The sequence below is a fragment of the Canis lupus genome, chromosome 16 (genome assembly GCF_048164855.1).
Source record: "Canis lupus baileyi chromosome 16, mCanLup2.hap1, whole genome shotgun sequence".
Classification (NCBI taxonomy): domain Eukaryota; kingdom Metazoa; phylum Chordata; class Mammalia; order Carnivora; family Canidae; genus Canis; species Canis lupus.
Genome location: NC_132853.1, coordinates 56,301,635 through 56,315,945, shown reverse-complemented (window position 1 = coordinate 56,315,945; position 14,311 = coordinate 56,301,635). Strand labels below are relative to the sequence as shown.

Sequence of the window (14,311 nt, the reverse complement as noted above, 5' to 3'; positions counted from 1 at the left end):
GCCCACTGTGTCCACCTGCCTCCAGCCTGGTTTAGTTCCTCCCAGGATCCCAGCCAGAGAGGGAGGAAGGTGCAGGCCTCGGGGTGGTGAAACCCTGACCGGAACCCCCCACCTGCCCGCCCCCACCCCTCGCCGGCGCAGGGTGGCACCCGGTGCTCTTTGCATAATCCTGTGGCTTCGCTATCTTCCCCCGCGGAGGCAGCTCCTCGGCGCAGGGAAGGGCAGAGCGGCCACCATGGCGACACTCCTCTCCCACCCCCAGCGGCGCCCTCCCCTCTTACGCCAGGCCATCAAGATAAGGCGCCGCAGGGTCAGAGATCTGCAGGATCCCCTGGCCCGACCCGCTCAGGAGGTAGGAGTGACCTCAGCGAGGAGAGAGCGGCCAGGGTGGGGCTCCGCGGCTCCGGGTGCCGGCTGGGCTGGAGGACCTGGGCCCTCCCGGCCCGTCGCAGCCCCCGGGCAGGGCCTCCTGGGTTGGCAGGCCGAGGTCGGCCACGTGAGCTCGGGGCCCTTCCCGGGTCTCAGGTCTGGGGTCCCAGCCTCTCTGAGCCCGCCTGTGGAGGGGCCTCCTGCCCTCTGGTCTTCCGGCCCCAGAGGCACTGGCTCCATCAGCCTGGGAGTGTCCCCGCCGCTGGGCTGCTTGGGGATCAGCTGAGCAGCCCCCAGGCCGGCTTGGCATGACCCCCCGTCTCCCACCTCCACTGCTGGGCCTCACTTCCGCCGCTGGGGTGCGGAGCGTGGCGGCCCGATAAGCAGCGCTGCTTCCTCTGGGGAAGGAAGGGAGGTTGGGGCCACGGGTGTCGAGAGCTCAGGCTGCTGGGGCCGCTGAGCGCCCATGGACCTCAGCCACGGCAGGCCAGGGGACGGGCAAGGCGGCCCGGGGGCTGGACTCCCAGGAGGCCTGCTGTGGGAACAGGTGGGCAGCACCGGTGGCTTGGGGGCCGGGAAGTAGGGGGCCCCGCGCCCTGGCCTGGCCTGCTCCGTGAGCCGTTTCTGCGGCCTGAGGCCTGCTCCAGGCCTCGGGGACACCTTGTCTTTTCACCTCTCTCCCCAGATCGAGCCTCCATCCCATCACCTCTCCCCGGAGGAGGTAAGAATGGGAGCAGCGGGGGGGCACAGGGACACACTCCTGGGCTACTGGCCAAGGCTGATGGCAACAGCAGCGGAGGGGGGCACGTCCGGGTCTTAAACCCCGCACCCCCTGCGCATTGCGGGTGCCTCGTCCCAGCTTTGGGTGTGCAGTGTTGGTGCTGGGGTGGCCAGTGGGGCTCCCCTTGCTGTGGGCAGACAGGGTTTCCTGAGGTGACCCTGCTCCTGCTGTGTCTCAGCGGGCCCTGCTCTATGAGGAAACTCTCTACACCGTCCTGCACCGCCTGGGGCAGCCTGAGCCCAATCATGTGCGGGAGGCCTCCGAGCTGCTGCAGTACCTGCAGGAGGTGAGTCCAGCCCGCCCTCCGCCCGCCGTCCTGCAGCCCGGACCCAAGAGTCCTCTCTCTCTTGCCCGCCCAGCCACCCCTGCCCTGTGCCCCCAGCTTCTCATACTCCTACCCCCCAGGCCTTCCACATGGGACCCGAGGAGCACCAGCAGATGCTGCAGCAGGTCCAGAAACTTGAGGTAACCCTGGTCCGGGACCATCCTAGGCTAGGACAGGGGCTGAGAAGCCCAGCTCCCCCTGGGACTCAGGTTGACCCTTCCATCCTTCTAGAAGCCAATATTTTGTCTCAAGGCAACGGTGAAACAAGCCAAGGGCATTCTGGGCAAAGATGTCAGTGGTGAGTATGGGGGGTGAGAGGCCCCGAGGGCCTTCTTTCCAGTCCTCCTTCCCTCCGTTAATCTGTCCAAAATTCAGCTGGGACTCCCATCTCCCAGATGTCCCCTGGGGCTCACCCTGGTGCAGCTGGTCCCAGGCCTTTCGAGTCTGGGTTGGGGAGGGTCTCTGCCCCTGAGACTGGGGTGATGAGGGAGCCCAGCCTACACCCTGAGGCTTGTCCTTCCCCTCCTCCTCAGGATTCAGTGACCCCTACTGCCTGCTGGGAATTGAGCAGGGGGTGGGTGTGCCGGGGGACAGCCCTGGGTCCCGGCATCGGCAGAAGGCTGTGGTGAGGCACACGATCCCCGAGGAACAGACCCACCGCACCCAGGTCATCACCCAGACCCTCAACCCCGTCTGGGAGGAGACCTTCATTCTGTACGTGGCCCTTGCCCCAGCCCCTGTCCCCTCCATGAGCTCAGCGGGACTTCCTGGCTCAGGGGACCGGAGGAGGGGCCTGCTCACTAGGCCAGGGACACAGAGGAGGCCAGATGGGACAGAGCCGTGGCACAAACACCCTGTGCTGGCAGGCGGTGGAGGGTTGGGCATGGCTGGGTTGATGGTGGGCGGTGGGCCCAAGCCTTACCTCAGGGGAGGGAGGGGAGTTTGCAAGGAGGGGCTCAGACTGGACAGTGGATTAGTGGGGGCGGGAGCTTCGAGGGACAGGGGACAGGCTCTGGTCGCTGCCGTCCAAGGCCCTCAGCCACACCCTTTTCTCCCTGTAGGGAGTTTGAGAACATAAGCAACTCGAGCTTCCATCTGGACATGTGGTGAGGGGCCTGCCCTGCCCGTCGGGGCCAGAGAGAGAAGGGGGGAGTGGAGCCTGGCAGATCCTCCTCCCTGAGGGCCCCCAGGACCCCCTCTCCATCTCCTGCTCCAACCTTGCCCCACCCCACCCCGCCAGGGACCTGGACACCGTGGAGTCCGTCAGACAGAAGCTCGGGGAGCTCACAGACCTGCATGGGCTGCGGAGGTGAATGTGGGCGCTTCCTGCCCTTCCCATGCCTGTGGGTTGCTTGCTGGGCTGCAGGCTCTGGCAAGGCCCCAGGGCCGCGGGAAGGGGACAGATCCCAGCCTGACCCCCGTGCCTTGCCCCATCCGTCTCACGGCCCCTGCCCTGAACAGGATCTTTAAGGAGGCGCGGAAGGACAAAGGCCAGGATGATTTTCTGGGGAACGTGGTTGTGAGGCTACAGGTGAGTGGGGTCAGGAAACGGGTTCGTGAGGGGCTCAAGGGAGGGGTTGTGGGTCCACACCAAGCAGAGCCTGGGGTCTGCCTCCCATTGCCTCTCTGCCCTCCTGGCCTGCCAGGATCTGCACTGCCGGGAGGATCAGTGGTACCCTCTGGAGCCGCGCACGGAGACCCACCCAGACCGGGGCCAGTGCCACCTCCAGTTCCAGCTCATCCACAAGCGGGTAGGCCTGGGCCCAGGACCAGGGGTCCTCCAGCGGTCTGCCTGGGCCAGGTGGACGGGCCATGCTGGGGATGGGGTCGTCTCCTCACGGCCATGCTGGCCCTGTCACAGAGAGCCACTGTGGCCAGCCGCTCCCAACCCAGCTACTCGGTGCATCTCCACCTGCTCCAGCAGCTTGTGTCCCATGAGGTCACCCAGCACCAGGTACTGGCCTCCCAGGGCTGGGGGGTGGGGAGGGGGCACGGGGCCTGCCTGCCAGGTCCTGACGCCCTTCTTTCTGCCCCCTCAGGCAGGGAGTACCTCCTGGGATGGGTCGCTGAGTCCCCAGGCTGCCACCATCCTCTTTCTCCATGCAACGCAGAAGGACCTGTCCGACTTCCACCAGTCCATGGCGTGAGTGCCCCTGGGAGGGTTGCCTGGGTCGTGGGGGGGTGGAGGGGCTCTAGCCTCTCCCTCCCTGCCTGTCCTCCTAGAAGCTGGCACGCCAAACCCCCTAACCCTTGAGAGATTTCTGTTTGGCCCTAACTGTGTGTTTTAAGTTTTGAGTCAGTTGCCAACTTTTAAAAATCTGGAGATTGTCCATACAGACTCGCACCCCCAGCTTCCCGTGTACTCTAAGCGCTGTCGTTTTGTTGGGCTGCAGCTGGTCACAGCAGAGCGCATGGCCTCCCCAGCCCCTCATGGCTGCCATGGGCTCAGAGCCCCCCCGACACCCTCTGAGTCCTCCTGTGCCTCTGAACTTGCTACCCCTGCCGCAGACCAGACGGCAGCCTTCCTCCTCAGCTCCATTGCTCTGGGGTCAACGGATTAGTGTGCTGCATTAGCAAACCTGTGTCGAGGGCCCGTCATGTCCCCAGGGCTGTAATAGGTTGTGGGGACGTGTCTCAGGTGAGGGGCACACAGCTGGGGTCACACCAGGTGGAATGAGAGCGGACGCTGCCCTGGGCCACGGCTGACACTTGGCATTGAGTGGGAGGTGGACAGAGGCTGGGAGGACGAGGCCTATAGGACCATGGGCAGGTGGGTGTCCCCGGATTGGTGGGGGAGAGGGGAGAGTGCTGGACGCAGGAGCAGGTACCCACAGTGAGGGCCCACTGCCATGTCCCAGGGGCAGCCAGACTGCTCTCTCCTCCGTCCTCCTTCATGGTCCCACTCGGGTCTCATCTCCTCTTGGTCGTCACCATCTTCAAATGTCCCCTGAACTGTCTAAAGGGGAGTCCCAGTGGATGTTTGCCCGTGCACTTGAAGGCTCTAGTCTGCACATCTGATTTTTCAAAAGGAGCAAGAAATCCTAAATTTTAAAATCACAAATATCCCCCAATTTGAGAGGTAGCTGATTCATTTACACGTCTGAAAAGCACCTTGACGAGGGTGATGGGGGTCCACGGGCGGCCTGTGGGGTGGGGCGGGGCGTCTCGCTGTCCCCCCCAGGGCCGGGGAGCAGCAGGAAGGGAGAGGCCCCACCGGGCTGGGCTGAGGGCCCCCCGTGTGCCGCAGGCAGTGGCTGGCCTACAGTCGTCTATACCAGAGCCTGGAGTTCCCGAGCAGCTGCCTCCTGCACCCCATCACCAGCATCGAGTACCAGTGGATCCAGGGCCGGCTCAAGGAGGAACAGGTGGGCAGCGGGCTGCGGAGTGAGGAGCGGTGTTGGGCAGGCGGGGCTCGGGGAGCAGGAAGGCCGCGCGGGGCCCCCTCACGCTGCTCCCCACTCTGTCCGGCCCGCAGCTGGAGGAGCTGGCCACCTCGTTCAGCAACCTGCTGGCCTACGGCCTCTCCCTCATCCGGAGGTTCCGGTCTGTTTTCCCCCTGTCTGTGTCCGACTCCCCAGCCCGGCTGCAGTCTCTTCTCAGGTTGGCGGCTAGCCCTCCCCCTTCCTCGGTGGGGTCAGGGCCGAGGGAACAACTGGGGCACCTGCCGGGGCCAGGAGTGGAGGCATCCTGGACACAGCTATCTGTCTCCACAGGGTCCTCGTACAGATGTGCAAGATGAAGGCCTTTGGAGAACTGTGCCGGGACAGCGCCCCACTGCCCCACCTGGTGACCGAAGCGCTGAAGGTACGGGACTCACCCAGGGGTGGGGGGGACGAGGAGGGCAGGTGCCTGAGTCTGGCAGCGCTCCCTGCTCACGCCCCTCTGCCTGCAGACTGGCACCGTTGAGTGGTTCCACCTGAAGCAGCAGCACCACCAGCCCATGGTGCAGGTGAGGGGGCTTGGGCAGCACGGGGGGCGGGGTGCTCGCTCCCTGCAGCCCTGCTCAGTGCCCCTCTGTCCCTGCCAGGGCATGCTGGAGGCAGGCCAGGCCCTGCTGAGCCTGGTGCAGGACATCATAGTCGACCTACGCCAGTGCCAGCACACATGGAACAAGATCTTCCAGAAGTGAGCAGGTGGCAGGGTTGGGAGGTCACGGCAGGGGATCAGAATGGGACCAGAAGGACCCCTGTGTGGGCCACCAGGTCACACCCGTTGCCTTCCTTCCAGTACCCTCAAGGTCGACCTCTTCTCCATGGCTTTCCTGGAGCTGCAGTGGCTGGTGAGTCTCTCCCTGGGCCTTTGCCCTCTCCCCTGGCTCTGGAGCCCTGTCCCCACGCCTTCCCTCTGCAGGTGGCCAAGAGGGTGCAGGACCACACGGCGGTGGTGGCGGGCAACCCTGTGTCCCCAGAGGTGGGCGAGAGTCTATTCCAGCTCTATGTCAGCCTCAAGGAGCTCTGCCAGCTGGGCCCGGCCCCCGCAGAGAGGTGGGCAGCGGGCCGTCGGCTCTAAAGAAGGGGGCACGGAGGGTCTGTGCTGGCCCCGGCACCACCCAGGCTGAGCCCCCGCTCTCCCCAGAGATGGCGTCCAGGCCCTGGATGGCTTTCACCGCTGGTTCCAGCCCGCCATCCCCTCCTGGTTGCAGAAGACTTACAGTGTGGCCTTGGCGAGGGTGCAGCGCGCTGTGCAGATGGATGAGGTGGGGGCGGGGCCTGAGACGGGGCGGGGTCCGGGCTTGGGGGGCGGGGTTCGGGGCTCTGCACCTCTAGGACTCACCAATGCTGGTGACCAGCCCTTGAGGCCCGTTGTGTGTAAAACACTGCCTCCTGATATCCTTGGTTTAGACTGTGGCTTTCCTTTACAGACTCTGATCTTTGCAGCCTGGGGGGCTGGGTGGAGCCTTGCGTGTACCCCTTGAGCCCCCTGCTCACCCCCGCTTGCTGGTGGTAGCTCTGAATGCCTGCGGAAGGAAGGTGGGGGGAGGGAGGGGACGAACTGGCAAGCCCTGAGCCCTCCTATCTGCACGCTCCCCCATGCCCCAGCTGGTGCCCCTGGGTGAGCTGACCAAGCACAGCACGTCAGCCGTGGACCTGTCCACCTGCTTCGCCCAGATCAGCCACACTGCCCGGCAGCTGGACTGGCCCGACCCGGAGGAGGCCTTCATGATCACCGTCAAGTTTGTGGAGGTACAAGGTCTTCATGGGTCCTCCCCCACCTTTCCAGGACAGCTTCATTTGACTTACCCTGTTTCTCCCAAGCTCTTGCCCTAGCAGCCTCCAAAGGCCTAGGTCTTAAACCCCCAAGTCACTGAGATTTCCGTGGCTCCCCGCATCAGCCTCCCCTGGGGCTCCCCCCACCTTGATCATCCTCTCCCCACCCCAGGATACCTGCCGGCTGGCTCTGGTGTACTGCAGCCTTATAAAGGCCCGGGCCCGTGAGCTCTCCGCAGGCCAGAAGGACCAGGGCCAGGCCGCCAACATGGTAAGGACCAGACCTGGATGTTGGGCCTGAGTGGGCACAGGGAGGGCCAGTCCCGACAAGCTCATGACGCTCTGTGTCCCTGTGCCCATGCCTGCCTTCAGCTGTGCGTGGTGGTGAATGACATGGAGCAGCTGCGGCTGGTGATCGGCAGGCTGCCCACTCAGCTGGCGTGGGAGGCAGTGGAGCAGCGAGTAGGGGCTGTGCTGGAGCAGGGGCAGCTGCAGAACACGCTGCACGCCCAGCTGCAGGGCGCGCTGGCTGGGCTGGGCCACGAGATCCGCACTGGCGTCCGCACTCTGGCTAAGCAGGTACCTTGTGCAATTCACAGTGACCTCCCCCTGCCCCCCATCCTCGGTCTGAAGCATCCTCAGCAGGATTTGGGCTGATGTCCAGGCCCTACCCCTTCCTGAACCTAAATCAGCCTCCAGGTGACCTCACCCTGTCCCTGGAACTCATGCCCTGGCCTCCCCCCACACCGTTTTGTGTCCCCAGCTGGAGGCAGGCATTGCCAAGCACATCCAGAAACTCGTGGACGTCAAGGAGTCTGTCCTGCCTGAGGATGTGAGTGGCCCTCCCTGCTCACTTTTGCCAAAGGGGCTTAGGGTGGCAGAGATAAGTCTCCCAGACTCCGGCAGGAAATGTCCCCTCCTGAACCTCAGTTTCCTCCTTGGACGCAAGGGGGCAGCGTGGGCCATTCCCCTGGCTCTCCCAGCAGCTAAGGGGACTGTGGTGGGGGAGGGCTTGGCCTTTGCCGCCAAGACAGATCGGGTGGGCGTGCATCCTTCTGAGCTCCCTGTTCCTGCAGGTCAGCTGACGTCAGCGTCCTCGCAGGTCCAGGGGCACAGATCCCGTTGGTTGTGTGTGGGGGGGAAGGTTACTCAGCAATTCGACTGTTTAAGCGCTCTGTCACAGGCGTAGATTTAGGCCTGGGGTGTATGGATCAACGAGCGAAACTCACAGAACCCCCTGCCTTCCTAGAGCTTAGGTGCTGGCAGGGGAGGCGGAGAGCTAGAACCATAGCCGTGAGGACCACTCCACGTGTGTGTGCGCCCAGGCGCATGCCAGGTAGTAAGAACTAGAGAAAATGAAAATATTTGTATCTATTGTATTTTTTTTTAAGATTTATTTATTTATTTATTCACGAGAGACACACAGAGAGAGGCAGAGACATAGACAGAGGGAGAAGCAGGCTCCTCACAGAGAACCCGATGTGGGACTCGAACCCCTAACCGGGGATCATGCCCTGAGCCAAAGGAAGATGCTCAATCACTGAGCCACCCAGGCATCCCTGTTTTGTTTTTTTTTTTAAGATAGTTTTAGATGGTGGCTAGCGAAGGCCTTCCCCGGAGGGTGACCGCTGAGACGAGACCTAAAGGGAGCCAGAGAGGAGCCCTGAGGATTTCTAGGGGGGCGCACAGCAGGGGCCTGGCAGTGGGGGGCTACGGAGGAGCCAGGAGGCCGGAGCCGACTGCAGGCAGGGCTCAGCTCTGGCACACGTTCTGAACGGAGCAGGCAAAAGCTCCCGGCCCTGTCTCCTCTTCCGGGTGGGGGCATGGGAAGGGGCCAGAGCCAGACTGCCGCCCACCGCTCTCCGCAGGCCATTCTGCCTCTGATGAAGTTTCTGGAGGTGAAGCTCTGCTACATGAATACCAACTTGGTGCAGGAGAACTTCAGCAGGTCTGCGGCAGCCTCCTGCCCTGCGGCGCCCTTCCCTTCCACCTGCCCCTCCTTCCCGGCCTCAGCATCCATTTTCAGGGGAGGAGGCAACCGGCCTCTGCTTAAATGCTCACTCCTAGGGATGGGGAGCTCACTACCTCACACACCTGCCCATTTCCCTTTAGGCTGAGCAGAAAGCTGCCAATCCTTTCTCCCTTAGTCCTGGGCTATCTGTGGGGCTTTGCCGACTACAGTTCTACTCTCCTAACATCACAGGCCACTGGTGTTCCTGTCTCAGGACCCAACGGAACTTCTAGTTAGGCTCTCTCTTAAAGCAGGGGCCCGGCACACCGGGCGCAGGACTAGAACTCAAAGGTGTGGGCTTTGGCCCACCTGGATTCAGACTGTAGCTTTGCTGCTGCTCGGTGAGCCGATGGAGCAGATTACTCAAGTTTTCCATGCAGATGATCATTGTTCTGACCTCTTACGAGGACTGAGTGAGTCACATGGGGTGCCGAGCCCAGCGCCTGTGCAAAGGAAGTGGTCGGTGACAAGCGGCAGAATGATGACCGTGGGTCCTCCACGGGGATCTGGGCTCTGAGGCTGCTGCCCCTCCCCCTGGAGGTCCACTCCCAGGGGCGCAGTGGGGCCCGAGGGAGCCCAGCGTCCTTATTTCTCAGGCCACAACATGCCATTTGTTCAGCTAAAACAGAGTTAAACCTCCATTATAGGGACTCGACTCACTGCTGTCTCAAAAGGTGTTAGAATATTGCCTGGTGCGTAATCAGCACTCAGATATGCTGAACACACGAACTACCTTTCGTATGACCTTCCTTATTCTTACTTACACAATTCAGCTGTTTTTTTTCTTTTTGTACTTAACTGCCTGACTCTACTTTGACATGTGAAATTTCAGTTATTTCAGGTAGTAGGTCGCTACCTTTTTCTCCCCAGGAGAGTAGGTGCTTATCCATGTTGAAATCCTATTCCTTTTGGCCAATCCCATATTGAATCAGGATTCAGTCAATGAGGGACCAGCCTCCCCACCGCACCTTGTTTGTTGGGGTTTGATAATCCTACTGAGGAAGATTCTTTGCTAGGTTGTGAGACACATTGGTTGGGACTGGCCCCATCTGCCCCCCTCCTTGTCCTGCTTCCTTCAGGAGACCAGCCCTCCCTCCCTACACTCCTGCCTACAGCCCTGGTCCCAGCCTTACCTGAGTAACAGGTGGAAGTGGAGGGTGGGGTAGGGAGGACCTGGGGGCGGGGCGGGGCCCCTTTCTCAAGAGTGTCTCTGCTTCCTCCTCTTACATCCTCCTGTCCTGTGACTGGCATCCCTCTGCCCCTCACCCCAGCCTTCTGACCCTGCTCTGGACCCACACGCTCACCGTGCTGGTGGACGTGGCTGCCTCCCAGCGGAGCTGCCCCCTCGCCTCTAGCAGACTGAAGATTGCGTTGCAGGTAATAAGAGCAGTGACAACAAATAAAAACCCTAGTGGGAGATGACAAATAATAACCCTGGTGGGGTCACCTCGGATGTCTCATCCCCTAGAATCTGGAGATCTGCTTCTATGCGGAGGGCTGCGGCCTGCCACCTGCGGCGCTGCACACAGTCACCTTCCAGGTGGGGGTCTTTGGTGAGCTGGTGGGGTGGAGGGAGCCTGCCTTTCTGTGTCCTGTGTCCCGTATTAACTACATAATTTACAGGGCCCAGCACAAAAAGAAAATGTGGGCCCCTTTTCCAAAAATCATTAAAAATTTAAAGACAGCAACGGCAGAGCATTAAACCAAACATAAAGCTCTTCAGGCACGGTGAGGGGGTGGCCGTGCCATGGTAAGGGTGGCCACCCTCGAGGCCCATTGCGTCCGTGCCGCGGCAGGCCTGCCGTCCTGAGGGTGCGTTCCCCAGGTGAGCATCTGGGGCACCCGGTGCTTTCTGTATCAAATTGCTGTTGGCTGAATCAAACCCTCTGGGCTGCGTTTTCCCGAAGGGGAAGGGCGGCCCCGGGCTGCGGTGGAGAATGGCAGTTCGCGGGACTGCTCGGCTATGCCTGTTCGCAGGCTCTGCGGAGGGACCTGGAGCTGCAGGCAGCTTCCAGCCGGGAGCTCATCCAGAAGTACTACTGCAGCCGCATCCAGCAGCAGGTGAGGCTCCTTCCCCCCCAGTCACTCCGGGCGCCCCCGGAGCCCCCTCCACCCTGCCCCACACTGCCCACGTGCGCCCCCCCCCCCCGCAGGCAGAAACCGCCTCCGAGGAGCTGGGGGCTGTCACGGTCAAGGCCTCCTACCGCGCCTCGGAGCAGAAGCTGCGGGTGGAACTGCTCAGCGCCTCCAGCCTGCTGCCCCTGGACTCCAATGGTGAGTGCAGGCCGCCCCCTCCCTGGAGCGCAGGCTGCGCCTCCCTCATGCTGCCAGGAGGGGGCGGTGCTGCCAGCAGGGGGCGATGTGGCCAGCCGCAGGCGCCGGCGACTAGGGGCCGGGGCTGGGAGAGCCTTGGCCCCGTCACCTGCCCACTTGCCAGGCTCCAGCGACCCCTTCGTCCAGCTGACCTTGGAGCCCAGGCACGAGTTCCCCGAGCTGGCCCCCCGGGAGACCCAGAGGCACAAGAAGGAGCTTCACCCTCTGTTTGATGAGACGTTTGAATTGTGAGTGGGTGCCTACCCTTGCCACCCTTCCCCAGCCCTGGACTTCCTTCAGACCTGCTCCTCCCACCTGAGGCCAAGGGGCACCTGGAACAGGGGCTTGCAGGGACCCAGGAGGAGTCGGACCGGGGACAGGAAGTCCACCTGTAGGACTTAGAGGCTTGCTTCCAGGAACGATCCTGTTCCTGAGGTCCTCTGTTCCCCAAGACAGGAGGGTCTTGGTTTAAAGTAGCAGGCCAGTCAGAGGAGGCGTCCGACGTAGCACATGCCCACTGAGCACTGACAGCGATCCTAATCCCCACCTGCCATCAGCCCTGGCCCGTCCTCTAGGACCAGCAGTGAACCGTGTGTGGGGGTGGGGGACAGTGACCATGTAGGGGGCAGGCAGCTGAGCCCCACTCTGTCCCCCTCTCAGCCTGGTGCCTGCTGAGCCGTGCCAGAAGGACGGAGCGTGCCTCCTGCTCACGGTGCTGGACCATGACACGCTGGGGGCTGACGACTTGGAAGGGGAGGCCTTTCTGCCCCTGTGCTCGGTGCCAGGCCTGACTGGGACCGAGGAGCCTGGCGAGGTGCCTCAGATCCGCCTGCCCCTCACCTACCCCGCACTCAACGGTAGGCCTGAGCCCCAGGGCAGTGGGGCTTCGGGTGCAGGGCCTGGCCCAGCACTAGGGTGCAGGGAAGGGGCAGCCCACGAAAGTTGGTGGCCCCTAGGGAAGTGAATGAAGTTGAGATCAGAGAAATCCCTCCTTGGATGCAGAAGCCAGTGGAGTCAGTGTGGTGGCTTGTGTTGCTGAGTAGATCTCAGTCTAATGCAGAGACCAGTGAAATTTGTTAGGCCATGTGTGGCGTGGCTCTCTTCAGTGGGGGGCAGGTCACCAGTTTACCTGGGGAGAGAGACTGGGTCTCCGCCTGGGGGGCACAGGCCAAACATTCTCTGGGCCGAATAATAGGTCACATGTCTGAGTACTTATCCAAGGCCACTCTTAAACACTTGACACGTTAACTCCCAATCTACAACCACCAACCATGGCAGGTACTATTATTCCTATCTTACAGATGAGTAAACTGAGGCACAATGAGGTTAACTAGCTAGTTTCAGGTCTAGGTAATGGTTGCAACCTGAGATGCGCCTCAGCCTCTTCCACTGCAAATGGGGTCAGTGTCTGTGCCAGAGCAGTCATGCCAAAGACAGTGAGGTGTCTTGTCTTAACCGTCAGGCTGTCTTGTGAGCTTGGCTGGTGTGTGTCCACTAGTTTCCAGTTTCCAGGATGGCTGGAAAATGGGGCACTGTCTCCTCCTGCTGCAGCCTGACCCCCCCACACGCCTCTCTTCACAGGGGATCCCATCCTGCAGCTGTTGGAGAGCCGAAAGGGTGATCGGGAGGCCCAGGTGTTTGTGAGGCTGCGGCGGCAGCGAGCCAAGCAGGCCTCCCAGCATGCCCCAAGGCCAGGGCGGTAGCAGTGGAGGTTACAGATGGGGTTGGGGTTGGGTGCCCAGTAGGGACGGGCTTTCCTGAGAGCTCTGGGTTCTCTCCACCATAGCGTAGCCCAGAAGGACCCCACAAGTCTGGGGAACCCCAGTGTGTGGAAGGCCCAGCATGAAGATCACCTCTGGCCCTCCTGCCAGAGCAGGGGCCCGTGGTGCTGGTGCAGGGGCCCCATTAGTATTTATATTCCCTCCTTCCTGCCCTCAGCGTTCTCTACCAAACCCCAGCACCAGGTGGAGGGGCAGCTGTCTGCAGCTCTCACCCCTGCTTCCCTCTAGAAGCTGCTCTGGCAGAGACCTCTCAGCCATCTGTTTCCAGCATATCTATTCCAGTCACTGGGGTGGGGGCTCGGCTCCCTTGGGCCTATCCTTTAGCACCCCTACCTTGGTTCACTGGGGCTAGAGCTACAGCACAAAGCCTCCTGGGGGAGGGAGGGGACCCTGCGAAAGACAAGGCTACAGCTGCGCTAGTGGGGAGGGCGACAGTTCTAATGAAGGGAGCCTGGCTCCCCTCCTGGAGCGGCTGCCAGTACCCTGGCTAAGGAGCCTAGAGCCAAGGACCTTCTGGCTCTGAAGAGGTGAAAGCTGGCAGGGAATGGGGCTGGCGTGGAGGGGCAGAAGCAGAAAAGACAGCTTGGCCAGCCATGTCTACTGAGGACACCTCCTCCCTGGGACAGTACCTGCCACTTAAGAACTTTCTTAACAAAAATAAAAAACCAAAAACATGTCAGTGTCCTGTAAGGAACTGTACTGTTGGCCTGCATCAGGGCCCAGAGATCACAATCAGGCCATGCCAACTGCCTCCTCAGCCCCCGGGAGACCTTGAGCTGCTCCCACCTGTGGCCTGTCCCCCCCCCCCCCCCATCTCCCCATATTACAAAGCAGGTGGTGTGTAACTGATGCACAAGCAGGGCTTCAAACAAACATTTCTAGGCATGGCAGTTTGTGGGTGTTGCCTGACACTCCAAGGGGGGGAACACCAGGAGTGTGGGTCTCCCACGAGTGCAGGCTGAGTGGCTATTCTAAGGCTTAAAGGAGCAGGGTCCTGGCCTTGCCTGGATTGGCGGGGGGGAGGTGACCCCTGTATTGAGAGTCACAGAGCCCAAGGCCAGGTTGTCATTCTAGCTGGCCCTCTGAGCCTGCCCAAGTGCGACAGGGGAAGGCGTCAGACGAGATCATCTCCAAGGCTCCTTTCAGCTTCTGAACCTGAGACCCATACAGAGCCCACTCGGGGCATTTTCTCACAGCTACCTATTAAGCCGGGTAAGAGCAGGTGAAGGAGGTGGCTCAAAGGCGGAGACCCTCCTCCTTCCTTCTAGTGCTTTTATGAGAAGGCAGTAAGTCTATTTCTCTGGGAAACAACTTTGGAAAAACAAGTAAATGGGTCCCAGCAGAGTCCCAAGCCCTAGGAGGTCTGTGTCCAAGACTAAAGGTGCCAGCAGGCCTGAGTCAGAGAGCACTTGAGCTCTGTGTAGGGGCCTGGAGCCACCTGGGGGCTTGAAGGTGGCTTTAGCTGCTTAGCCACAGCTTGGGTGGGGGCACAAGCTCTTTCCATGGCCCAGGTGGGCTGGGGCC

General features: G+C 61.7%; 1 protein-coding gene across 2 annotated transcripts; it reads left to right on the top strand.

Moving 5' to 3' along the window:
- The first annotated feature begins 5 nt into the window (after nt 1–5).
- UNC13D (unc-13 homolog D) lies at nt 6–13,461 on the top strand. 2 transcript variants are annotated; one of them, XM_072781581.1, is made up of 32 exons: nt 6–352; nt 1,055–1,090; nt 1,329–1,436; nt 1,556–1,615; nt 1,707–1,773; nt 2,009–2,189; nt 2,537–2,581; nt 2,716–2,784; nt 2,937–3,006; nt 3,122–3,226; nt 3,337–3,429; nt 3,515–3,618; nt 4,723–4,840; nt 4,951–5,075; nt 5,189–5,279; nt 5,368–5,424; nt 5,503–5,600; nt 5,703–5,754; nt 5,826–5,959; nt 6,051–6,171; nt 6,515–6,658; nt 6,855–6,953; nt 7,055–7,261; nt 7,446–7,514; nt 8,551–8,630; nt 9,965–10,070; nt 10,162–10,233; nt 10,671–10,754; nt 10,847–10,967; nt 11,131–11,254; nt 11,667–11,863; nt 12,588–13,461. In XM_072781581.1, the coding sequence occupies exons 1-32, from the start codon at nt 236–238 to the stop codon at nt 12,707–12,709; spliced, it is 3,276 nt and encodes a 1,091-aa protein (XP_072637682.1). In that variant the 5' UTR covers nt 6–235; the 3' UTR covers nt 12,710–13,461. The 2 variants fall into 2 exon arrangements, with proteins under 2 accessions (XP_072637682.1, XP_072637683.1); XM_072781582.1 differs by lacking the exon at nt 6–352 and adding an exon at nt 385–916.
- Nucleotides 13,462–14,311: the final 850 nt, after the last annotated feature.